Below are 27,031 nucleotides of genomic sequence, written 5' to 3'. Positions count from 1 at the left end.
AGGTAGCGTGGTCATCTTTGCACTTTGCATCAGCACTCTGCACATTGGAAAATCTTGTTCACTGAATGCTGATCATTACAAATCATTTTAAAATAATACATCCTTCCTGTTCTGGGTCATCAGGCCTTCATGTAAGCGTGGCCACATATTCTCTGCTGGGAGAAACAAGTCCATTAATTAGCTTCTGCTTTACTCCTTTTTTTTTTTTTCTTCAGACTTCTAAGTTTATTGGTTGCATGGGAGGGTTAGGTGGATATTATTTATTGTTGCTAATGAGTTAGACACATAAATCCCTTGCATTAAATGGAAAATAAATCCCATTTATAGGTGATATCTGCAGAGCTACATCAAGTTACACCTTTATCGTGCCTGTCCCTACTTCATCTTGGGTTGAAAGCAGCTGTTCTGATATTTAATTCTTGTCAAACACGTTAAAGTTCAGGAACTCTGAGCTGCTGCAATTTTTAAAAGTCGGAGTACTTCTCTAGAGCAATCTTTATCTTACGTTCAGCCTTGGGCACTCCTTGAACAATCTGTGAATCAGAAAAATATTCTGCTGCTTCAGTCTTGGTGTCTTACCTGATCCTGAACAGGGCTATCTTTCCAGGTTTGCCAGGAGCGGAGGTCAAATTTTCCAGACTTAGGTGCCTAAAAGTTAACTGAAATAAGTGACCTGAATTTACAGAGATGCTGTGCATGTGCAGCTCCCATTATCTTGACTGTGAATTTAATGGATGCATGAGCCTAATTTTAGGCTCCCAAGTTTGGATGTTTGAACTCTTGTCTCTCATTAATATGAGTTTCCTTGCTGAAACTAGAAAAGGCCTTTCACACATCAATCCGTACATTCCCAGCCCTTTTTAGAAATCAGTTCTGAATTCAGATTTATGTGATGCTTTAGTGACCCCATCAGTAACAGCAGGTTTGTTATAGACACACTTTATACTGTCCATTTCCTCCAAATGATCCATTCTACCTTTAATGTATGTGTGTAATTCTTATTAACACTAATGAAAGTTTCCCATATGCACTGAGGGAAGACTATGTACCCTTCACAATAGAACAGCCTGTTCATATTTCTTCCATCTATGGAATTAGTGATGCATGGCTTTATATGTTTTCCTGAAAGGTTAAAATAAAAAAGAAAATATATGCAGGTTGAAACATAAGTAGTTTAAACTCAAGACCGAATTAATACGAAATCCTTCACTTGGGCAGTTGTACCTTCTGTTCACTTCTACCTCCATATATTTGAATTAGCTATGGTACTCCATTAGACTAAGTTTGTAAACCTGCACGAATAACCTCATGTCTACTAGGCAATTGCCTGTCTTAAGAGACCACTTTAAAGTATCCTTAAGATTTACAGCAGTTTGGGGTGGTCTGTAGTGTGATTATTCTGTTACTGCACCCCGAGAACAGGTGTTACTGGAATCAATGAGGGATCTTTTACTTGTTTTGTCAAGCGAGTCTCTCTCTCTCTTTCCTTAGGGGTTTCTGTGTGTGTCTTGTATAGAACTGGCATTACACATGGATACTGAAGGGTTTGGAGAACTTCTCCAGCAAGCAGAACAGCTTGCAGCTGAGACAGAGGGCATCTCTGAACTTCCTCATGTAGAACGCAACCTCCAGGAGATCCAGCAGGCTGGAGAGCGTCTGCGGTCTCGGACTCTGACCCGCACGTCGCAGGAGACTGCCGATGTCAAGGCGTAAGTATTTGGGTTTTTGAGACTCTCTTTTGAGCTAGGAATGCCGAAGAAACAGTCTGTTAGCTCATTTAATTCCTCCTGAAAACCTAATGTATTTAAAGATACAATGGAGCTGTGAACTACTTTGGTAGAAGCTAGGGAGACTCCCGTGTCAGTAAAGATCTACACATACCTCCTACTTGTGCTGTACAAATACTGCTTTCGATGGTGGTAATTTGATAGGTATGACTGAGTCTCACCAATGGTCTCTTACCTTTTATGTGCCTCCATTTATAACATGTCACTTGATATCCCTCAGTCCCCCCCCAAATCTCTTGTGTGTTTGCCTACCAGGAATCAAGACCAAAAAAAGAAAAGACTGTCAATAATTGTGTCTTTGTAAAGACCTACTTCATGTTTAGTCTGTGTTAGGATTTCCCAGACTTAAATCCAGACCAGGCTTTCTGCAAAGGTGTTTGCTGCAGCTTAAATTTAGCTGTCTGATTAAAAGAATACAGTTTGCCTCAAAATTTTTGTACAAAGTCTAAATGAGTTACTAAAACCCAACCCCATGCCACCCTGGGTGTTGGGTTACCTGTGATCGCCCGAGGACAAGCTGTCAACCTGCTCTGAACTGCACATTTAAAAATAGGGAGGGAGTATGGCCTTGGGGATCAAGTGTTGGATTGGGACTCTGGAGATCTGGATTCTGTTCCTGGTTCTGCAACCAACTCCCTGTGTGACCATGGACAAGTCACTTGATCTCTCTGAGCCTCTGTAAAATTAGGATAGTGACACTGCCCTGCATCACGAGGGAATTTTGACGATAAACAGGTTAATGTTTTTGTGAAGTGCTTAGGTATGACCATGTAGGGCCCTATCAGAAGACAAATAGGTTGGCTGACTGGCATCTCTGGCTTCAGGTTGAAAATGAAACCTAGTCTCAGTTCCCTTACAGATAGCACAGTCTGTAGCTGTGCCTTCAAGTGCAGTGCAGTGCAGTTAGCCGTTTGCACTCTTCCTAATGTGGAGTCTGGGGGTAAACAGCTGAGTGGAGCTGGAGGAGAAATTTAACACCGTCAGCTGGATGAGCAAATAATTTAATTTCTACTGCCGCTAAGGCAGTAACTCAGAAGCAGTAAAACTCAGGTAGGAGGGTGGGGGTATTGTCCACCTCAGGTTAGATGTCGAGATCTGTGAGTGGACCCCAGATTTTTAAGTGTAAGTCAGATCAGCAACTTGTGCACTGGGAAGGAAGGAATTACTTTGGGTTTTGACTATCCTTAGTTGCCAGCTGATAGGATTTTTCCTAGTCTACTTAAGAGAATGCTCCATTCATGTTAAGAACTATCTGTCCTTGCATTCCATGTTTCTACACTGATGTTCTCCGTCAGAAATGTGTTCTGGAAAGTGGGGGGTTCTGAACTTTTATTTAGAAAGGACAAAGGGGGTCTCCATTAGGCTAAAGCCTTGTTTTTGCATGACTCACAGACAGTCTATTTTAAGTTGTACTTTTTCTGATGGTCAAGAGATTCTGTTAAAGAGCCATGCCCCAAAGCCAAACAGTTACCTGGTAAGGTTAATGGTCAGAGTGAAAGGTGAATGTCTGCATCTTGGATGGAGTGGGCTGAAGCCTTGATTGAGAAGAAACGTGGAGCAGCCACGTGGCTGATTCCAACACTTTCATCCTGCTCTGCCTGTGAGATTTCCTTTCCTTGCCTATGGCTTTGTTTGGCATAAGTATTGTTGAACCTTCAGTGTGAGAATGAGGTCACTTCCTTTATGCCACTTGGCATGTCATTGTGGCATAACAGGCTCCACCCAAGGATTGAGAAAGAGGTGTGACATACAGTGGGATAAAACAACTTGTAATTTGGTTCATAAAATCATAGGACTGGAAGGGACCTCGAGAGATCATCTAGTCCAGTCCCCTGCGCTCATGGCAGGACTAAGTATTATCTAGACCAGGGGTTTTCAAACTCCATTGCACTGCGACCTCCTTCTGACAACAAAAATTACTTCATAACCCCAGGAGAGGGGACTGAAGCTTGAGCCCACCTGAGCCTCACTGCCTGGGTTGGGGGGCCAAAGCCCAAGCCCTACCACTTTGGGCAGGAGGCCAAAGCTGAAGCGTCAGCCCCAGGCAGGGGCCTGCAACCTGAGTCCTGCCACCCAGGGCTGAAGCCCTCAGACTTTGGTTTTGGCCCTGGGCCCCAGCAAATCTAAGCTGGCCCTGGTGACCCCATTCAAATGGGGTCTCGACCCACAGTTTGAGAACTGCTGATCTAGACCATCCCTGACGAGTGTTTCTGTAACCTGCTCTTATAAATCTCCAATGATGGAGATTTCACAACTTGCCTAGGCAATTTATTCCAGTGCTTAACCACCCTGACAGGAAGATTTTTCCTAATGTTGAGTCTGAACTTCCCTTGCTGCAATTTAAGCCCATTGCTTCTTGTCCTACCCTCAGAGGTTAAGGAGAACAATTTTTCTCCCTTCTCCTTGTAACAACCTTTTTATGTACTCGAAAACTGGTATCATGTCCTCTCTGCCTTCTCTTCTCCTGACTAAACAAACCCAATATTTTTCAATCTTCCCTCATAGGTAGGGCCCTACCTATATTTCAGGGCCTTAAAAAACGTAACATGAAATAAGCCCTTCCCTGTGAAATCTGATCTCCCTCATGCTGCTGGGAGTGTCCCAGCTGCTGGCTTCTAACTGCGAGCCCCAGCCAGGCTGGGGAGGGACAAGACCTCTGTGCTGCCTTCAGAGTCCAGCAGGGGGAGCATCTGGAGGTGGATCTGATTCCCACCAACCCCTACTCCCCTCCTGCTCCTGAGAGCAGCCATGCAGGGGAAGAGCAAGTCCTGTCTCTCCCCAGCCTGGCTGGGACTAGCAGCCCACCTCTGAAGGCAGCACAGAAGTAAAGGTGTTAATCCCGTGACTCCCCTACAACTGGTTTGTGATTTCCCCCCCCCTTCTCCCACAACCCTCTTTTGGGTTGAGACCCCCATCGTTACAACACTCTGAAATTTCAGATTTAAACATCTGAAACCATGAAATTTACCAATTTTTCAAATCCTAGGGCCATGAAATTGACCAGAATGGCTCCTGAATGTGGTAGGGCTCTACTCATAGGTTGTATTTTCTAGACCTTTAATGATTTTTGTTGCTTTTCTCTGGACTTTCTCCAATTTGTCATGTGGTGCCCAGAACTGGACACAATACTCCAGCTGAGGCCTAATTAGCACGGAGTAGAGCGGAAGAATTACTTCTTGTGTCTTGCTTACAACGCTGCTGCTAATAAATCCTGGAATATGTTTGCTTTTTTGCAACAGTGTTACACTGTTGACTCCTATTTAGCTGATGATCAACTATGATCCCCAGATTTCTTTCTGCAGTACTCCTTCCTAGGCAGTCATTTCCCATTTTGTTTGTGTGCAGATGATTGTTTCTTTCTAAGCGGAGTACTTTGCATTTGTCCTTATTGAATTTCATCCTGTTTACTTCAGATCATTTCTCCAGTTTGTCCAGATCATTTTGAATTTTAATCCTATCCTCCAAACCACTTGCAACTCCTCCCTGCTTGGCATTGTCCGCAAAGTTTATCAGTGTACTCTCTATGCCATTATCTAAATCATTGATGAAGATATTGCACAGAACTTGACCCAGATCCGATCCCTGCGAGACCCCACTCGTTATGCCCTTCCAGCTTGACTGTGAATCACTGATAACAGGTTTCCAAACAGTTATGCATCCACCTTATAGTAGCTCCATCTAGGTTGTATTTCCCCAGTTTGTTTATGAGAAGGTCATGCGAGACAATATCAAAAGCCTTGCTAAAGTCAAGATATACCACATCTATCACTTCCCCCCCCTTTCCACAAGGCTTGTTACCCTGTCAAAGAAAGCTGTTAGATTGGTTTGACTACTATTCCACCATTTTTTCTGTTATCCTTAAAATATCTGTTTTCACTTCCTGCACCAGTAATTCTAGTTCTTCTGTTTTGTTACCCAGACTCCTTGCATTGGTATACAAACATCTTAGTTGTTTCTGCTTGGCTTTGCACAGATTCCTCACCTGAGGTACAGTCATGCTACTGCCAGTATCGCCTACCTGACTGTTAGCTTCATTGATACTGGCACTATTATTTCGTCTTAATGCCCATTCTCCTACCCACTTCTGTTCCTTTCCCCATTGCTGTACTCTCTCTCTTTCTTGATTTTTTTTTTTTTTTTTTTTTCCCCCTCCTGGTCAATATTAGAATCAGGCATGGAGATTACATGGGCAGGTCTCAACCATTTTGTCCTCATCCCCTCCTCTTTCCTACATTCCACATCCTTCCTGTCCTGCCCCATGTATGAATCCATTGCTCATGTTATTTTAGAGGCAAATTGCATAGGCAGCTCTAGAAGGAAGGGGAAGGGGCGGATCAGGTTGTGGTTTGCTGGGGTGGTTGATTCTCTTTGCCATTTGCATGCCTCCTCCTCAGTAGGAAGCGGTATAGCGTACGGGAATTTGCAAAGATGTGGGCGGGCGAAGAGGGAAAGAGATGATCAGGGCAGACAGAATTACTGGTAAGTAATTATTTTCCACTCAGAGGCTGGATAGAAGAAAATGCTGGAACTTTGAGTGACCAATGTATTCTTCTGCAGAGCCACCATTTAAATCAGAGTGCAGTATTCTGTTCTGGAAATGGCACTAAGTTACCAGGGTGCTTTAGAATTTTTATGAATGGAAGGATTTGACAGCTGTCCCCTCCTGCAATGGGCAATGAGAATAGCATTAATCTAACAAGGGAGATTCTTTTCACATATTTTCAGGGCTGATAATACTGGATGTTACAGCTTTACATGTATGTGTGTCCAGGGTTTGATGTAACAAGAGAGAACCTTCTTTCTCTCTACATCCACTGATCTAAATATTTGAACTCTAGATGTTTTTTCCAGAGATATTAAAAGTAGCCTTATCTGTTTAATATCAATTTTCTCTTCTTTCCCTATATAGATCTGTTCTTCTTGGGTCCAGAGGGCTTGACGTACCCCATATCTCTCAGCGGCTGGAAAGTCTTAGTGCAGTCACTACATTTGAGCCCCTTGAGCCTGTGAAGGACACTGACATACAGGTAAGAGCAATCTGTGACGTACAGGTTATTTACACTCTCCCGACAAATAACTGATGTTTGTGGTGGTTTTTAGTCCAAGCTCTTCTAAGACAGGCAGTTGCGGAAGCATTCTTGCCTTGCGTTTTGCTTCCTGGCAAGGTGAAGCACAAAGCAAAGAATACTATGCAGTCAAAAACCTAGCTGGAAAGATTTTGGGGTTAGGTTTTGGATGAGGTGGTAGGTCTCTGTCTGTTTTGCAAACCTGGATTGTAGCGGGTTATCCCTCCCTTCTAGCTTTTAGACTTTTCTTGTGTTTTGGGTGGATGAACTCATGGTGATTCACTCAATAATTTTAAGTGACTGGTTTTGGGGGGCAGCTTTTTTCTCAGTCAAGCCAGCTATCGGAGGAGCGAGTGGCCTTTTTTCTTATAAATTTATGCTCTGTATTGTGGATCTTTTAATTGTGAGACATTGTCCTATTGCTAAGCTTACATGCCATGTTTCCTGCTTTTGATCAGTTTTGATTTAGTTTATTATCTATTTTTGCTGTAAATCACCTTTACAGCATATAGCTAGTCACCAGCATCTTAAGGGTTACTAGTTCGATGGTTTTAAATGTGACTTGTTTTGTTATGGTCTTCTTTTCATCTTGTATTAGTTGCCTGCGTTATTAGACTAACTTTAATAGTACTGTTGTTTCTAGCCCTGAGAAGAAAACTGCTAGGTTAATGACTCAGTTACGAGCTTGTTAGCTGTGGATCTGTAAGTTTTGAGAAGATTTGAATGGAGCTTGTCTGTCTTATTGTTTAATGATTTAGAGGGTTATCCTCATCTTCTACTGGTGTATAGATAATAAAGGATATCCAGAAGGGGTATGAGCCCCCATGGTTCAGGATATTGGCCAATCTCTACTGGAGCTGTAGGCTGCTGACCTGTCTTCCTAGCCCACAAAAGACTAAAGCTACCCCCACAAGTCTGTCCAGGCTTTCAGGGCACAGTTTTCTTTTTCAAACGCAGTAGAACCCCATTTATCCAAGCATCCATTATCTGGTGCTTCGTATTAACTGAACCAGGTGGTGGGGCTCAGGTTGGCCATTCTTCCGATTTAGCCAGATTTTTGATGATCTCATCTGGACCTGGTCCCAAATAGATTGGATAGTCGGGGTTCCACTGTATAAAGCTCGTAAAGTAACAAAAGCTTATTCCCCTGATAAAAGCACGCTACAGAGTCCCAGAAGCTTTTCATTTTGTGCATTTCTCTCCTGCTTCAGGGTCAACCACGCAGGATCTAAGCTGTTTCCCACAGCTCTCCGTAGCTGGGCTCTTTGAGCCTCTTATATGAATCACCTGACCCTTCTCAGCTGGATCTGAGTATTGAAGAGGACTGGCTGCCCCCAACCCCATATAAGGGCAGACCACCCTGTTATTGCAGGGAGTTAGAAGGAAACTTTCTCTGGGGACAAGTTAGCTCCTCTGCCTACAGCAGGGGTTCTTGCACATTATCTGAAATAGCTGGTATTGGCCACTGTCCGAGGCAGGGTAGTGGGCTAGATGGACCACTGGTCAGATCCAGTCTGGTGATTTGTATGTCCTCAAATTAACGTCTGCAAAGCAGTATTTGTGTGTGTGAACAGCTCTAGACAAATTTCTATATAATCTGATTCCTTGTTGATATGATACTTTGTTCCTCCTCACCCTCTAGCTGTTACTACTGTTCTCCCTCTTCCCTCCCCCCAGAAGATTTTGCCACTCTTTCTCAGAAAAAAGTTAGCAGGCCCAGGAGATCTATTGCATGATCATAGGGTGATAGCTTTTACTGCTGCTCACTTTCTTTCTTTTATTTAAATTTTATTTTATTCCTTTATTCCAGTTTCTAATATCTTTTATTAGGATTTATTGAACTTACTAGGTGTCTTTCTTGACCCCAGTCCATCTAGCTTTTTGCAAGAGCTCTTCTTCCTTTCTACATCTAGATTTACTGTAACTATTCTTTTTTGATTTGGGGCCGGATGGATTTGATTTAAATCACTAGTCAGGAAGACTTGATTTAATCATAGTTTTCTACATAAAAGTGCATTCTTGTGTAATGATTAACCTTAATACATATTCCTCACAACTCAGAGATAGGTGTAGGTTTCATTTTTAGAAGGTACACACTATACATTTTTAAACAGTGATTTATTCTGAAAACTTTTCAGATATTTATGAAGTCATTGGGAGGTGAGCTATCTCCAGTTCAATAGGTTAATCATTAATATTTGGAGGATTTTCTTGCCTTGCTGTATTAGGAGGAGAACATCACCGGACAGACATTTAAATTGTTTTATTTAACTAAAACAACAATGTTATGTATTCTGGATTTTTTTCTTCAACAGCAAACATAATATTTTAACAAAACAAGCATATGAATTTTTGAATTTAGTTAAACATTCAAGTTTATTAAAATCAGGTTTGTTTTTGTTAAAATTGTTATTGGGGAGGGGAGGCTCAGTGATTTGAGCATTGGCCTGCTAAACTCAGGGTTGTGAGTTCAATCCTTGAGGGGGCCATTTAGGGATCTGGGACAAAAATCTGTCTCGGGATTGGTCCTGCTTTGAGCAGGGGCTTGGACTAGATGAATCCTCCTGAAGTCCCTTCCAACTCTGGTATTCTGTGATTGCTCACCTCTATTATTTATTTATTATCAGAAAAAGTATTTTAAACAAGCATGTTACTTCTGGAGACACAAAGCCACAGCTGGAGAACTGCAAAACTAAACATCTCTGATGGTATCTTCTAGACTGAGCACTGAGTCCCATTGGGTAGATAGAAGGATTAACCTAAATCTATACAGAAGCCCCTGGAATCCCATAAAATTGGTTCCCTAATCCATGAACTATTGGAACATTATTAGCAAAACTTTTTTCTTAAACATTACATGACTATATATTGTCTCATACTATAGAATTAGAGTTTATAATCTATATTCCCTGATGAAATATTTTGAGCCATAATGTATCTTAATTAAAAACTATCTTTAGATAGGTTTTTTTCCTCAAAAAACATTTTATTAAAAAAATATGATTTAAATAATTTTTTTTTAAATCATTGATTTTTATCCACCTTGATTTTGGGTGTCTGTCCTTTCTTGTTTAAGAGTACAGTACACAATCTTGCTGTAGATTCTCAACCACCTAGCAATAGCGCTAAAAAAAACTTATTTGTTTCCAAGCTGTTTGGGTACATGGGCCAAATGTTGCCGTTTATTTGTCATCCTCTGATAAATCAAGATTGACATGCATAATATTTCTTTCTATTTTACCAAAACAACTTTAAGGTTTTCAACAATCTGGTTTCTACCAAATCGCCTCAATGGGAGGGTTATTTGATACTGTTAATCAAATGCTCCTTCTATTTTTAATTTTTTTTTTTTTTGGGTGTCTGAGGCCTCACACCCAAGCTTTGAGTCTTGAATCTTTCTTCACAGATGATTGCCAGCAAAAATATATAAATTAAATAAACCGGTGATCTAAAACAGGAAGCATGACGATATTCCCAGTTTTATGTGATTTTTACAGACACAAGGGAGCTTCAGGGCTCTGCCCTTAGTCTCCTTATTGTTCAACTTCAATTTAATACAGGCACAAGGGTTTTCAGTATTTTGTGCAGGTTTGCAGGACATCATCCTCTCCTTTGTCTGAGGACATTTGCAGTCACATCTCAAGTTGTCTGGCTGATGTTGACAATTGTCTGTGTCTGAAAATACCTACTCAGAATATAGACAAAGCTTTGCTCTTGTCTGTAGGTCCCAGTACACAGATGTCAGCAATATCATCTGGTTCTCTGAGAGAAATTTTTATCAAGGTTTTACCCAGGGCAAGAGACCTTGAGTCTGTATGCCTCTGGTTATCCTTTGCCTGCCATGTTAGTTCCGTTAAATCATGTAGGTTTTACTTGCATGTTTGTTATTTTAGACAAAAGCTCCTGGTATTGAACCAAAGCTTTAGTAGTATTTGACCTGATGGTTGTGACAGTCTTTTTGCTGGTTTGGCTGCTTCTTTAGAAGCCTAGTGGTCATTTAGAATCTTTTTGCTCCTTTAGGGTTGCATTACGCCATGTTACTTAGCCCTGTTCTACACGGGGGGGAATCAATCTAAGTTATGGAATTTCAGCTACGTGAATAACGTAGCTGAAGTCAACGTACTTAGATCTTCTTACCGTGGTGTCTTCACTGCAGTAAGTCGACAGCTGACGCTCCCCCCGTCGACTCTGCCTGCCCCTCTCACCAAGCTGGAGTACAGGAGTTAACGGGAGAGCGCTCGGGAGTCGATTTATCGCATCTAGACTAGATGCGATACATTGATCCCTGCTGGATCGATCGCTGCCCGCCGATCTGGCAGGTATTGTAGACGTCCCTTTGGTAGTTTTCTACTCTGTGAGTTGCCCTATTTTGCTCAGTGAGTGGAGTAATATGCAAGTCAAGGGATCAAGAGCGGCAGAATCTGGCTCACTCTGTCATTCCTCTAATTACTCTATTATTTTACAGTTACACTGGTTACTCTGGAAATGGATAGATAAGTAGGTTTTAATGTTGGGGGATCAATTGTTTGTTTTGTACAGCACTGAGCATGTGGTTAGCACTCAACAACCACTATTCATAGTGTATTTTAACAATAAAAACTTCTACTCCAAATAATTTGTACGACTTTAGTTCAGATTTATCTTTACCGACTTCCTTTGACCTAAGGCTACATCTATGCTGGAGATGTAAATTCCAGCACCGGAAAGCATATACACGGGCACGTTGATTGAGCTGTCATGCTAAACATAGGGTACGTCTACACTGCACGATTATTTCGAATTAGCTTAAACCGATATTACAAAACAGATCTAATAAAATCGGTTTAGCGCGTCCACAGTGGGATCCCGAAATCGATTGTTTGCGTCCATGGTCCAAAGCTACCATCGATTTCAGGAGCGGTGCACTGTGGGTAGCTGTTCCTCAGCTATCCCATAGTTCCCACTTCCCTGTTTGAGAGCACAGTGCCTGATGGGGCAGAAAACACTGCCCCGGGTGGTGCTGGGTACAGCCTCACCCCTCCCTTTGTGAAGGCAGCAGACAACCCTTTGGCGCCTTTTTCGCGGAGTGCATTGAGCAAACGCCATAGCACAGCAATCTTTCCCTTTTTTTTTTCACGTGGTGGTGGGGGGGAAATAAACTGAGGAGCTGTTCCCTGAACCACGCCAGACACTGTGTTTGAACCTACAGACATTGGGAGCTCAGCCAAGAATGCAAATAATTTTCAGAGACTGCTGTGGACTGTGGGATAGCTGGAGTCCTCCTCAGTACCCCCTCCCTCCCTTCATGAGCGTCCATTTGAGTCTCTGGCTTCCCGTTACGCTTGTCACACAGCGCTGTGTATCCTGGAGTTTTTTATTCAAACGCTTTGGCATTTCGTGTTCTGTAACGGAGCTGGATACAACAGATTTGTCCCCATACAGCGATCAGACCTAGTATCTCCCGTACGGTCTATGCTGGAGCTCTTTTTCGATTTCAAACTGCATTGCCAGCCGTGCTGATCAGAGCTCCACGCTGGGCAAGCAGGAAATGTAATTCAAAAGTTCGTGGGGCTTTTCCTGTTTACCTGCCCGCTGCATCCGAGTTCAGATTGCTGTCCAGAGCGGTCAGTGCTGCACTCTGGGATGCCGCCCGGAGGCCAATAACGTCGATTTCCATCCACATGAACCGTAATCCGAGTTATCCTATCGAATTTAGCGCTACTCCTCTCGTTTGGGAGGAGTTCCGAAATCGATTTAAGGAGCCGTTTAACTCGATATTAATGACGACGTCGTGTGAACAGATACAGCGTTAAATCGGTATATCGGCCATTAAACCGATTTAAAGTCGCAGTGTAGACCTGGCCATAGCTGTGGCTTAAGTATGTACCTAGGATCTCAGACAGGATTGTGCAGCTCACCCATACCGTTGTGTCTATGCTGCTGTTCGATCAAACCTAGCATGTCTACATCTACCTGAACTGGAAGTTACGCCTCCAGCTGTAGTGTAGATGTACCCTAATTGTCCTTTCTCGATTCCTTTTTGTTTGCATTCCCTAGACAACCGAGCCGTTGTGCACGCTGCATAGGCTCTGCCTATGCAGTTGTAGTGGTATAGCTATACTGCAGAGCCCTCTAGTGTGGATGCAGAGTATGTCCACAGGAGGAGGAGGAGTTCTGCCAGCATAGTAACACCACCTTCCTCATGGATGTTAGCTCTGCCAAAGGAAGCCGTCTTCTGTCAGCATAGCTGAGTCTTCACTGGGGATTTTGCTAGCATAGGTATGTCGGTTAGGGGTGTAGTTTTGTCACACCCTTCACTCACTCGGCTATGCGAACAAAACTTCGTAATGTAGACCCTGCCTGAGCTTTTGCACTCTTAACCATATTTAGAGCAAGCATTTGCCAGGCGCTTACAGTTCTAGTTACTATTTCTTCGGTGGCAGGAAAATGTGACTGGAACGCTGCATTGGTACTGCTGTCTGCTGATGCACCTCGCATTGCAGGAGTAGGGATGATCTTTGGGGAGGGACACTAGATCTGGTATCTAGCTATTATTCATTGTTGCTGCTTAGACTAGGGTTTTAAAGAATATTTTTAAAAATTATCTGTTATGAATTTTAGGCCACTGCTAGATTTAAGTCCAGTCAAAGCTTCCTGCACAGGAAATTACTGGATATTGTCCTTCGACTTCCTGTCATGCACTCTTACATCTTTTCCATCCGTACCACCACAGAGAAATTTTCCGGGCCCTATAAGAGAAAAATAACCTTTGTCTCCTGCCACTTTATTTAAACCTCTCAGGTTTTTAAGCTGTTTTGCATAAATTATTGACTTATTTTCTTCCTGTCGTCTTGTGTTGCAGTGCTGGTGTTCTGTAAGTGGGCAGCATGGAGAGATTAGTCTAGTAGATTTCTCTAATGAAGGCTCTCTGCAATGCTGTCTACAGGAAACAGCAAATTTCTGTTTCCTGTAGACAGAATGGAACACAAAAGGGAAAGACAACAGAAGGAGGGCTTTGGGGGGGGGGGGGACGGGACGGGAGGGGACAGACCTATAAACCTAATGTCTTGAGTGGCTCAAAAAGTGTGAGAACCCAGGATTTCAACTTATTGGCAACCTTGCCCTATTTAGATAATTAGCAGAGTGTCTTTCTATGCTGATCCCGTTTTATACTGTACTCTTTAGTGCTGACTACAGAGAGGTGCATCAGATTGGGTCTCAGTCAATTACCTGAATTATTTATCAGTAATAAAACGTAGATGACTTGTTCATAAAAGGAGTTAGTCCGGGAAAGTCTCCCACTAGAGTAGTTGACTGGAAAACTTCTGATAAAGATTCTAGATTCCTGGCACATAGATGCAAGAATTTTTTTCCGCGTATTTTAGGAATAACTGTGTTAAATTTTGTAGAGGCAAGATAGTTTGCACATTCATTCATTCATTCATTCACAGCTTACAACATACAAGCTAAGATCCTGGTGTTATAGCTGCCTGTGTCCAGACAGCTCTGTGGGTGTCACTTAAGTCAATGTGCAAGTGAAGTAGCATGTGTGCTTGGACCCAGCTGCAGAAATGGGGCTTCATTTGCATCTCCTAAGTCAGAGTTCGGCAACCTTTCAGAAGTGCTGTGCCGAGTCTTCATTTATTCACTCTAATTTAAGGTTTCATGTGCCAGTAACACATTTTAATCTTTTTAGAAGGTCTCTTTCTATAAGTCTATAATATATAACTAAACTATTGTTGTATGTAAAGTAAATACGGTTTTAAAAATGTTTAAGGCGCTTCATTTAAAATTAAATTAAAATGCAGAGTCCCCCGGACCGGTGGCCAGGATCCAGGCAGTGTGAGTGTCACTGAAAATCAGCTTGCTTGCCGCCTTCGGCACGTGTGCCATAGGTTGCCTATCCCTGTCCTAAGTGATTACAAACATTGTGGCAGATAAAAGCAAGGGGCTTTGCATCTTCTTTATTGTTAAATGTGGTGCAATATGCATAGGCTCAGCAGAATTCAGTTTTGATTTTTTTTATCATTTCATGGCTAGTATTGATGTTTATTTTTAAGCTTTGGTTTATCAATTTAAATTTTCATAGTTACACAAAATTGGTTTTAAGCATTCCCTCCCTCCCCACCCCCATTTATCAGTATAAATTTTCACACTTGCGGGAAATTGTGTGGAGGGGTTAGACAACAATTCTTTAATGACAACAGACATTGAGATTCAAAAATTCAAAGCTTTAACCACTAAAACACACATTTTCAACATCTCATGTCAAATTAGACAGTGTAAATAATCTTAAAAGAAACTCAATTCTTAAGCAGCATTTTTTTTAAGCTCTGCTTATCTGTAAACGTCATTAATTGTCATTGGAAATCTTTTTTTGTCGGTTTGTGTGTGTATGATGAAATTGACGTTTACTGACATTAACCTATTAAAATCTGATCCTTCCATGCCTTAATATGCAGTATCATACTCTGGTATTAAATCACTATGATTTCTAGACCAGTGGTTTAAAAAGTCATCTGGATTGACCCACAAGTCTACTTGTTTTTATGCGTGAGCACAAGAGCTGTGATACAGCCATTGGAAATGTGCAACTCCCACGTTTAGAGCCTGAGCCAGCTCCCAGTGAAGTCAATGAAGAGACTCCTATGGATGTTGAATTCAGGCCTCTATAAAATACAACTGTTCTAACTGCTTAGAAAATGTTGGGTGAAATCCTAGCTCCATGAAAGTCCATGCGAGTTTTGCCCTTGCCTTCACTGGGGCCAGGATTTCATCATTTTATCTGAAGGCCTGATCCTGTGTTCCTGATTCAGGCAAAACTAGCATTGAAAGTTATTTTGTTTTATTTATTGTTACTTATTGACTAGGGTACATCTTTAAAAATCCAAATACATCAAGTCAATGGGCGTTTTGCCTGAATGAAGACTGCAGGATTAGGCCTTAAATTTGTCCGAATAGCAACTGAATATGACCAAAATTAAATAAGTTGGATATTTTGAGGTTTTTTTTTAATGCCGTAGGTTTTCTACTCATGATTAATTGTGACATTTTAAAAAAAAAACAGTAATTTTGAGGTAGCATTGTCTCCCCAAACCCTTAAACCAGGAAAATAAAATATGCTTCTTGTGGCTTCAGTGGCTGAAATCTTGATAACATTCAGGCAATGAGTGTTTTTTTTTTTTTTTCCCTTTATGATGATGAACATTTTATACTTTGATAGAGTAACTGAAATCAAGCTTTTTAAATGGAAATACTGCCACAGACTTAAAGGGGCGACCTCAAGTACTGTTTACCCTCCATTCTTTGCATCGCCTTAGCCTGAAAATGCATGATTCCTCCTACAGATTTTGTCCTTCCCCATTTGCCAAACATGGATTTTTTTTTCCCCCTTCAATTTTAATGGAGCTTGAAATTAATGTAGCTTCATTTTTTTTGTAGTTTCCTTGTTCGCCCCAATCGATGTTGCCTGTACAACTGGGGGGACCTTTTACCTATTGCAGAGCCAGTGGCGAGAGCACAAGGGCAAAGTCCTCTGCTTCGATTATGTAGGGTCAGTTGGTTGATTTCTCCCTGATCCCCATTATCTTCAGGAGAAATAGATTATGAGGAAGTGTAATGATGGCTGCTGAATTTTTAAAATGTTGCAGAAATGCCATACTTTGAAAATGATGTCCCTCGATGGTAGTCTTGTTCAGTTACAATCAATGCATGAAGTTTATCCCAAAGGCCAAACCCTGCTTGCTTAAGCAGTCCCATTGATTTCAAGCAGGAGTGCATATGGACAGATAAAGGAGAAGATAAACATCCAGATAATAAAATGTGGCCAAAGGCAGTTTAACATGATCAAGGGAAAGTGGAGAAGTGACATTAATTTCTGACATGCAGCAGTCGGTTTTTGGAGTACAATCTGGATGCGCATTCAGGGTGAGGCGACTGGGGCACCCTTTGAAATATAACTAACATAAAAGAATGCAGAAATCTCTTCCACCTCAGAATTGGAGTAGGGAGTTTCCCCGATGTATCTGAGTTAAACCAAATTAAATAAAAATCTTTGTTGGGGGAGGGATAGCTCAGTGGTTTGAGCATTGACCTGCTAAACCCAGGGTTATGAGCTCAGTCCTTGAGGGGGCTATTTGGGGATTGGTCCTGCTTTGTGCAGGGGGTTGGACTAGATGATCTCCTGAGGTCCCTTCCAACCCTAATAATCTGATTCTATGATCTATGTTTCTATGAAATCCCATGGCCAGCAGCAAAATGGAAATATCTCAGTGAGTACAACATGAATCCAATAGTTATCTGTGAGTGGCGTAGCTTCATGGCTTGCAGTCTTCACCAGGCTGTTGGGGGGATAGTTAGCTAGCTCTGTTAATATCCTGCCAGTACTTGGTCTTGCAGTTTGTGTCTCTGAATCACCAGACTGGCTGTTTGTCAAGTGTTTGCTTAGTCAAGTCTTCCAAGGACCCCTGGCAACAGAAAATCAGTTGGCCTATGATAATCAAAGATGGTACTGAAGAGTGCAGGGGATGCTCATTCATTGTCCTGTGAAGGAGATATAATCTGCTGCTCCTTGCTCCTTTTGGCTGTGATGCGAGTGCTGAATAGCATCATGTAGCAGGAAACAGAGTAAATTGTTAATACAATTTTCCCACTTGGTACTTTATCCACTCCATAGTTTACACACAACCAGCAGTTTCTCCCACTTCTTATTAGTGATTTAATAACACAGGACTGTGGTGAAGTCTTAAATTACTAAGACTTTATTACTTTTACAAAATAGACTACAGTACATTTAGTAGTAGACTCTGTAATGTGAAGCATTATCAGTAGTTTAAACTACACTCATCACGTGAATTAGCAAAGTGCATTATTTCTGTTCTTTTGATGTTTTACATGCTAATTCACAAAACAGAATAATTGGCAATTGGTCTCCCAGTTCCGCATGTGAAGTAATATGGCTCTAGAGCGTGGCTTCTCCACCCGGGGATTTGAAACACATCCAGGAAAGTCACGGCCATCATTTTTATTTTATTTTATGGCTAGATTGGAAGACCCAAAGCTACAGAAGAGATGTTCTGAAACTTTATCTGTGCTAATATGATGTCACAGTATGGAGAAAAAGTAGAGAACCATTGTTGTAGTGTATATACCTGTCTGACGCATTTAAATTCTACTGCCTACTAGTGTATTTTTTTAGCTCCTGTATGCTCAATCCAGGTGGTTTCTGTTTGTCTCACACAGATAGTACGGTAGGCTTAAAAAACATTTTTAAATTGGGTTTGAATATTGAGTCTTAATGCTTGGTTTTGCCCCTCTTTTACTTTGGCTGAGGATACTGCACAACTGTAATGCTGTCATTGAAGATTTTGCTTATCGCTCCCCACGTTGCAGTGCTCTTCATCTGAAGATCGAACAGCTCTAGGAGGTAGGTGAGGAAAATAGAGATCGCTTCTCCCATTGTTGAAATGCAGCCACCTCTAGAGTAGAGTGTGAAAGCTGTTTAACTCCTCACAGTCACACTGATAAACCATTTAAAACACCACATGCAGAGGGAATCTAGGATGGCAGAATATAATTATCTGAGTTAGAATGACCCAGGTGACAGACTTCTCCTCTTGCAGAAAGTGCTAGGAGGATCATTAGTGATCCCAAGGCACCTTGGCATAACATCTTACCAGAAATACAGCATTTCTAGCAGCTCAGTTCCTCCTCATACTGTGCTGGAGCATTAATTGGGCCCTGAGCAATTCTTGTTCGCAAAGTATTGTACTAACTACTGACCTGGCTAACATCAACTTAACATGCAAATAAACTATTAGAATCTATACTTGTGCAATGCAGGAAAAGCGTAGCTGCCCATCTTCATCAATAAGATTATAGAAATAGAACATCTGTAAGAAGATGCAATATTTTAGATAGGTTCCTGCAGTCTGGCAACTTTAGCTTCTTCCATGTATAGCCTGTAACAGCAATTACTCTGATTCAAGGGACCTATTGATTTTTAGGCTCAGAATGTAGTTTTGTGAAACATCAGTTTTCTTTTGTAAAACATTGATGCTTCCATGAATTTTGAAAAGAAAACCTTGAAGACAATGACTTTATCAGGAGGGATTTTAGGGTTCCCCAGCAGCTGTTTGCAGCCGGGGTGCAGAAGCTTTGTGCTAGTGAGCAGGAACTTGACAGGGGAAACAGAGTATAAACAAAAGTGAAACGGAGTGCTCTCTTCGCCTTGTCTGAGCTTAGAGAAATGGAAAAAGTGAAGAACATTAATGACCCCTCCCCCAAATTAGATTTCTAAAATATCACCTAAGCTCTTGTTAATAACAAAGGGAATACATCTTGTTCTCAGACATATGGAATTTTTAACCTGATAGGGTCCCCAAAAGCACAATATCACTTTTTTTCGTGGAAACACAAATGGTAAATAAACGTGGATGCTTTGGGCTCTAATTCAGGAGCTAAACTTGGTTCATGGTCATGCATAAGTACAGTATTGCTGCTTCTCTTAGGTGGAAGCAGCTTCTCAGCCCCAGTGCATTGTAATGACCGAAGTATAGCAATGGATTAATAGATTTTACGGAGACACATTCTCAAGGTTGTTGGATCTAAACTTGAACATTTACCTGCTTTGATCAGGCATGATCCTTCAGTCCTTACTCTTCAAATGGAAGAACTAAATGAAACTGTAGGGAAATTTTCCACACACCATGAAAAGCTTATGCTGACTTTCCTGAGATGAGCCTGTGAAATTTCATGGGGAGCAGGGGAGGGGAGTGGTTTGAACATATGGCTTCCATTTATAATGGGAAGCCAGCTACAATCTTAACTATGTTGTTTTAATTCAATTCTTGTTGGTTTGCAGCAGTGGTTAGAAGTCCCAACTAAGATCAGGCCTCATAGTGCTAGGTGCTGTATCAAAAACAAGAGTCAGTCCTTATCCTGAAGAGTTTTTCTAAATTGAATGGACCAGACAAAGAGAGACCAGGCTACAGGAAGTATTAAGTCCATTTTAGAGTTGAGGACCCGAGGCACAGAGAGATTAGGTCTGGATTTTTAAAGTTATTTAGTCATTGCTGTCCTCAGTGTTTCAACGCCTAAATCTCATTTTCAAAAGGGATTTTGGCACTGAAGAGCCAAAATCCCATTAACAGCCACTTTTGAAAATGGCATGTAACCATGTAACTCACTCAGACTTGGCAACACTGAGTTAAGCAATGCCCAAATACTCTTAGAAATCTGGGTACAAGTCACTTGCACAGTAAAGTCTGTGGCTGAGATGGAAATTGAACTCAAATCTCTTGTGCTCTAATCACAAGTCCATCTTTCTGCTCCAGCTTTCTCCTGGTATAGAGTGGTAGCGTGGTTTAAGTGTGAGACTGGGTGTGAAGAACTTTGGAGTTGCGCTCTCCACTCAGCCACTGATTCTTCCATGGAAAATCACTGAGCCTCTCCGCATTTTAGTTCCCCTCCAGTGGAAGGGGGAGAAATACCATCATGCTCTCTGAAGTGGTGCCAGTCTTGGGTCAGACTGTCAGAGAACAGGGCAGACGACCCAAACTGGTGGCATATTCTATAATTAGATTTCACCATGCCAGTAATAAACATGAGCTCACTACCCCAGTCTTGCCATCGAGTCACAGTCCCTGTTAAGCTCTCCATCCAATCTTACTACCCAAACTGGCTTTTGTGATAAAAAGTTATTGAACCCAAAAAGCACATTACATTAGGTTTCTCCCAGTTCCAAAGGAGCAGCCACTTACCCCATGTCAATAGATACTACAGATATCTCACCAAAGACAACCTGAAAGCCAGTTTCTTTAGTAAACTAACTAAAGAGTTATTAGCTATTAGAAGAAATGAGTTAGTTAGAGGTTAAAGCAGGTAAAATACATTAACAAATGAGTCAAAGTTTGTAAATCCAAATGATAGCAGAGATGTAGTAATCCGCCAGTCTCCAAAAGTCTTTGGCGATCACTGTCCGCCCATTTAGTAACTCCTCCTCTGCTAGAATCAAAACTGTCCAGAGATACAGGATTGTTCTCAGGGTTCATTTTTACAGCTGTTCTCCCAGAAAGCAGCCTGTTAAGCGTTACCATTGCTCCAGGGGTCTGTAAATTTTCCATTGTTGAATGCAACATCCATGCTTTGAAGTTAGCATGCTTCTCATTTGCAGTTCTAAGGCTACAGTCCTGATAGGCCCCTATCATATCCCCCCTTAGTTGTCTCGTTTCCAAGATGAAAAGTCCCGGTTTTATTAATCTCTCCTCATATGGAAGCTGTTTCATACACCTAATAATTTTTGTTGCCCTTTTCTGAACCTTTTCCATTTCTAATATACCGTTTCTGAGATGGGGTGACCAGAACTACATACGGTATTCAAGATGTGGGGGTACCATGTCTTTACATAGCGGCATTATGATATTTACTGTTTTATAATCTGTCCCTTTCCTAATCATTCCCAGTATTGTTAGCTTTTTTTGATTGCTGCTGCATATTGAGCAGATGTTTTCAGAGAACTATCCACAATGATGCCGAAGATTTTTCTTGAGTGTTAACAGCTAATTTAGAACCCAACCTGTCGTTTGTATAACTGGGATTCTGTTTTCCAATATGCATTACTTTGCATTTATCGACATTGAATTTCATCTGCCATGTTGCTGCCCAGTCACACAGTTTTGCGAGATTCCTTTGTAAATTTTTGCAGTCTGCTTTGGACTTAACTATCTCGAGTAATTTTGTATCATCTGCAAACTTTGCAACCTCACTATTTGCCCCTTTTTCCGGATCATTTGTGAATGTTGACCAGCGCTGGTCCCAGTGCAGATCCCTGGGGAACACCACTATTTACTTCTCTCCATTGTGAAAACTGATAATTTATTCCTACCTTTTGTTTTCTGTCTTTTAACCAGTTACTGATCCATGAGAGGACCTTCTCTCTTATTCCATGACTGCTTACTTTTCTTAAGAACTTTTGATTAGGGATCTTGCCAAAGGCTTTCTGAAAGTCCAAGTACTCTATATCCACTGGATCACTCTTGTCCACATGTTTGACTCCCTCAAAGAATTCTAATAGATTGGTGAGGCATGATTTCCCTTTACAGAAACTGTGTTAATTCTTCTCCACAAGTTATGTTCATCTGTGTGTCTGATAATTGTGCTGTTTACTATAGTTCCAATCAATTTGCCTGGTACTTCAGTTAGGTTTACTACCCGGTGAGTGCCAGGATCACTTCTGAAACCTTTTTAAAAAATAGGTGTCATGTCAGCTTCTATACCAGATGGTTGGAGGATAGCTAATTTGAGTGTTGGGTTAGACACCGCAGTTAGTAGTTCTGCAGTTGCATATTTGAGTTCCTTCAGACCCCTTGGGTGAATACCATCTGGTCCTGGTGACTTTTTACTGTTTACTTTATTGGCCTGCGAGAGGATTTGACTTCCAATTTTTAAACAATTTCCTTTTGCCTCTAACTGCTTCTTTTACTCTGTTTAGCCATGGTGACCTTTTTTTGGTCCTCCCACTATTTTTTTTAAATGTGGGGTTTACGTTTAGTTTGAGCCTCTGTTATGGTGTTTTTGAAATGCCTGCAAGTTGCACAGAACTTTTTACTCTTGTGACTGTTCCTTTTAACTAGCTTTGTCATTTTTGTGTAGTTCCCCTTTTGAAGCTGAATGTTCCTGTGGTGGGCTTCTTTGGTATTATCCCCTAAAGGATGTTAAATTTTTAATTTATATTATGGTTGTTATTACCAAGCGGTTCAATTATATTCTCCTCTTTGACTAGATCCTTTGCTCCACTTAGGGTAAATCAAGAATTGTCTCTCCCCTTGTGAGTTCTAGGACTAGCTGCTCCAAGAACCAGCCATTAATGGTGTCTAGAAACAATATCTCTGCATCCCATCCTGAGGTGACATGTCCCCAGTCAATGTGAGGATAGCCACCTCACCTCCATTACTAAGTTTTCTATTTCTATAGCCCCTCTCATCTCCTGGAGCATTTCCCATCACTATTCGGTCAGGCGGTCAGTAGTATATTCCTGCTGTACTACTCTTATTACTCAAGCATGGAATTTTTATCCATAGAGAGCCTATGGTACAGTTAGTCATTTGAGATTTTTACTCTATTTGACTCAGCTTTCTTTCACATATAGTGCCACTCCCCACCAGCACGATCTGCTCTGTCATTCCTGTATATTTTGTACTCTGGTATTACCATGTCCCATTTATTGCCATCGTTCTACCAAGTTTTTGTGATGCCTATCATATCAATATCGTCATGGGAGCCTCATTGGATCTCAAAGCACTGTCCAAAGGGTAAGTGTCATTATCCACGTTTTACAGATGGGAGAACTGAGTCCGTGCCTTTTTACCTTTTTTAATTTTCTTTTCTTGGTACCAAGTCTGTGTGGTTCACAAACAGCACTGAACCCAGGGCTGTTTCTCTCCCACAAAGCTGCTCACCAGAGCTGTTATAGAAACCTGCAGCAGCTTCAGCTCTTAAACTATGATTAATATTAAACCTTTTTGAAGCCAGCTCATTTACTCTGAAGTTACTCAACTCATTAATTCCACTGATTTGTTTGATTTACTTGTCTGGGAAAGGCCACAGGTACAATGCTATATATGTCTGCTTCTCCATCCAGTCTGTAGTAATTAGCCATATCGACTGCTTTTCGAAGTCTTACTTCTAGGCATCACTAGCTTCTAATTTAAAATGATCACTAACTAACAAGGGTAAAGGCTTTCAGAGGTCTCCACAACCATTTGAGTTCAAACTGGTAAGACAATTCAGTTCCCCAAGCATAATGACACCTGAAATCTCTGGAGTATACAGACAAAACCCAGGGTGCTTGGATGTGGACATACATTTTCAAACTTTCTATTGGAGAACAGAGTGAATCGAGCTGAGCCTTAGTCAGGGAGTGGGGCTGTCAGGAAGGCCAAGACTTTATAAAGCAGTGAGCAAGCGACTAGGGAGCTTTGTGAACAGGGGCCGCTAACAGGGAGTTTCAAAAGAAAGTTTGGAAGGGGAGTGGGAAGGGAGTGAGGTACACTTGTCATTCTTTAAAACCTTTAAACTAAACTATAATAAAATCATCTTGATTTTAAACAAATACCCTATCATTAACCTAGGTAGCTGTAAGAGAGAATGCAGGCAGAGGCCCAGCAGCAGAGTGGTTGCTATCTTGTTTATTTCGCTCAGTGTAGCATATATGATTACCTGCCCTGTGAGTGAATGGTGTTTGTGTGCATTCGGTGCAAGGAGCTCCTGGCCCTCAGAGATCACGTATGGGCTTTGGAGGCCGAGGTGGTGGAACTGGAGGAGCTAAGGGAGGCAGAGAGGTATGTTGATGAGATTTTCCAGGACACTGTAGATTTGTCTTACTTCTGATCAAACAGCCCCTGCACTGTTAAGGAGGATGAAAGCCTCAGGGAAGGAGAGCAGTCAACGGGAGCAGAGGGAAACCTTCCCATAGTTGGGACTCTTCTTCCAGATTATGTTGGGGTATCCTCTTGCACTGAGGTTACCTCTCAGGGGAGGGAACTCCAATCATTAGGAAAAGGCAGGTGTTAGTAATGGGAGATTTGATCATTAGAAACAGATAGCTGGGTTTGTGATGACCAGGAGAACCGTATTGTGACTTGCCTACCTGGTGTGAAGGTTGCGGATCTCTCGAGGCATCTAGATAGGCTTGTGTGTAGTGCTGGGGAGGAGCCGGTGGTCGTGGTACGTGTAGGTACCAATGACATAGGGAAGGGTAGGAGAGACATCCTAAAGGCCAAATTTAGGCTGCTAGGAAAGAGACTGAAATCCAGGACCTGTATGGTAGCATTCTCAGAAATGCTTCCAGTCCCATGCGCAGGGCCAGGTAGGCAGGCAGAGCTTCAGATTCTCAATGTGTGGATGAGATGATAGTGTAGAGAGGAAGAGTATAGATTTAATAGGAACTGGGGAAACTTTTGGGATAGGGGGAGCCTATACAGGAAGGATGGGCTCCACCTAAACCAAGGTGGATCCAGACTGTTGGCACTTAACTTAAAAAGGTTGCAGAGCGGTTTTTAAACTAAGAGATGAGGGAAAACCGATTGCTGCAGCGGAGCACGTGGATCAGACAGAGACTTCTCTTAGTGGAGAGTCTATTGATAGAGATTCTCTAGGTTTTAGTCAGGAGGAGAGGACGGAAGAGGATGAAGTATGGGCCAGATCAGACAAGAAACATTCAGATAAAAAAGAATCTGACACATCAGAAAAGGGCAAACACATAAACAGTGACAAGTTTTTAAAGTGCTTGTACACAAATGCTAGAAGTCTAAATAATAAGATGGATGAAGTAGAGTGCCTCATGTTAAAGGAGGTTATTGATGTAATAGGCATCACAGAAACCTGGTGGAGTGAAGACAATGAATGGGGGACAGTTGTTCTGGGGTACAAAATATATTGGAAGGACAGAACAGGTCATGCGGGGGTGGGATGGGGGAGTGGCACTATATGTGAAAGAAAATGTGGAATCAAATGAAGTATAAATCTTAAATGAATCCACATGTTCCATAGAATCTCTATGGATAGTAATTCCATGCTCTAATAAGAATATAATATTAGGGATCTATTATTGACCACCTGACGAGGACAGTGATAGTGACGATGAAATGCTAAGGGAGATTAGAGAGGCTGTCAAAATAAAGAACTCAGTAATAGTGGGGGATTTCAGTTATCCCCATATTGACTGGGTGCATGTCACCTCAAGGCAAAATGCAGAGACAAAATTTCTCAATACTTTAAATGACTGCTGCTTGTGAGTTCCTGTACCAGCTGCTACAAGGGGAGAGGCAGTTCTCAATTTAGTGCTGAGTGGAGCGCAGGATCTGGTCCATGAAGTAACTCTAACAGGACTGCTTGGAAATAGTGACCATAATATAACAACATTTAACATTACTGTGGTGGGAAGAACACCTCAACAGCCAAACACTGTGGCATTTAATTTCAGAAAGGGGAACTATGCGAAAATGATGAGGTTAGTTAAACAAATTAAAAGGTACAGTGACTAGAGTGAAATTCCTGCAGGCTGCATGGACATTTTCAAAGACACCATAATAGAGGCCTAACTTAAATGTATACCCCAAATTAAAAAACACAGTAAAAGAACTAAAAAAGAGTCACTGTGGCTTAACAACCATGTAAAAGAAGCAGTGAGAGATGATAAGGCTTCTTTTAAAAAGTGGAAGTCAGATCCTAGTGAGGTAAATAGAAAGGAGCATAAACACTGCCAAATTAAGTGTAAAAATGTAATAAAGAAAGCCAAAAAGGAGTTTGAAGAACCGCTGGCCAAAAACTCAAAAGTTAATAACAAAATGTTTAAGTACATCAGAAGCAGGAAACCTGCTAAACAGCCACTGGGGCCCCTGGACGATTGAGATACAAAAGGAGCACTTAAAGATGATGAAGTCATTGCAGAGAAATTAAATGAATTCTTTGCTTCAGTCTTCGTGGCTGAGGATGTTAGGGAGATTCCCAAACGTGAGCCATCCTTTGTAGGTGACAACTCTGAGGAACTGTCACAGATTGAAGTGTCACTAGAGGAGATTTTGAAATTAATTGATAAACTTATTACTGTTAAGTCACTGGGACCAGATAGGATTCACCCAAGAGTTCTGAAAGAACTCCAGTGTGAAATTGCAGAACTATTAACTATGGTTTATAACCAGTACTTCAAATCAGCTTCTGTACCCAGTGACTGGAAGATAGCTAATGTAAAGCGAGTATTTAAAAAGGGCTTTAGAGGTGATCCCGGCAATTACACACCGGTAAGGCTAACATCAGTACCGGGCAAATTAGTTGAAACAATAGTAAAGAATAAAATTGTCAGGACACATAGAAGAACATAAATTATTGGGCAAAAGTCAACATGGTTTCTGTAAAGGGAAATCGTGTCTTACTAATCTGTTAGAGTTCTTTGAAGGGGTCAACAAACATGTGGATAAGGGGGATCAAGTGGACATAGTGTACTTAGATTTCCAGAAAGCCCTTGACAAGGTCCATCACCAAAGGCTCTTACGTAAATTAAGCTGTCATGGGATAAGAGGAAAGATCCTTTCATGGATTGAGAACTGGTTAAAAGACAGCGAACAAAGGGTAGGAATTAATGGTAAATTCTCAGAATGGAGAGGGGTAACTAGTGGTGTTCCCCAAGGGTCAGTCCTAGGA

General features: G+C 41.6%; 1 protein-coding gene across 6 annotated transcripts in view; it reads left to right on the top strand.

Moving 5' to 3' along the window:
• The window catches only part of NUP93 (nucleoporin 93), a 133,145-nt gene that overhangs the window by 10,297 nt on the left and 95,817 nt on the right, over positions 1-27,031 (top strand). For 3 of the 6 annotated variants that reach the window (XM_032774040.2, XM_075073708.1, XM_075073709.1), the window contains 2 exons: positions 1,492-1,709; positions 6,697-6,832. In XM_032774040.2, coding sequence (XP_032629931.2) covers positions 1,531-1,709; positions 6,697-6,832 — 315 coding nt within the window. In that variant the 5' untranslated portion in view covers positions 1,492-1,530. Of the gene's footprint in view, positions 1-1,491; positions 1,710-6,696; positions 6,833-27,031 lie in introns of those variants that run through there. The other 3 variants (XM_032774037.2, XM_032774036.2, XM_032774041.2) reach the window with 2 other exon arrangements.

Source organism: Chelonoidis abingdonii, chromosome 19, assembly GCF_003597395.2.
Source record: "Chelonoidis abingdonii isolate Lonesome George chromosome 19, CheloAbing_2.0, whole genome shotgun sequence".
NCBI classification, from domain to species: Eukaryota; Metazoa; Chordata; order Testudines; family Testudinidae; genus Chelonoidis; species Chelonoidis abingdonii.
This window is presented reverse-complemented; position numbering and strand designations above follow the sequence as displayed.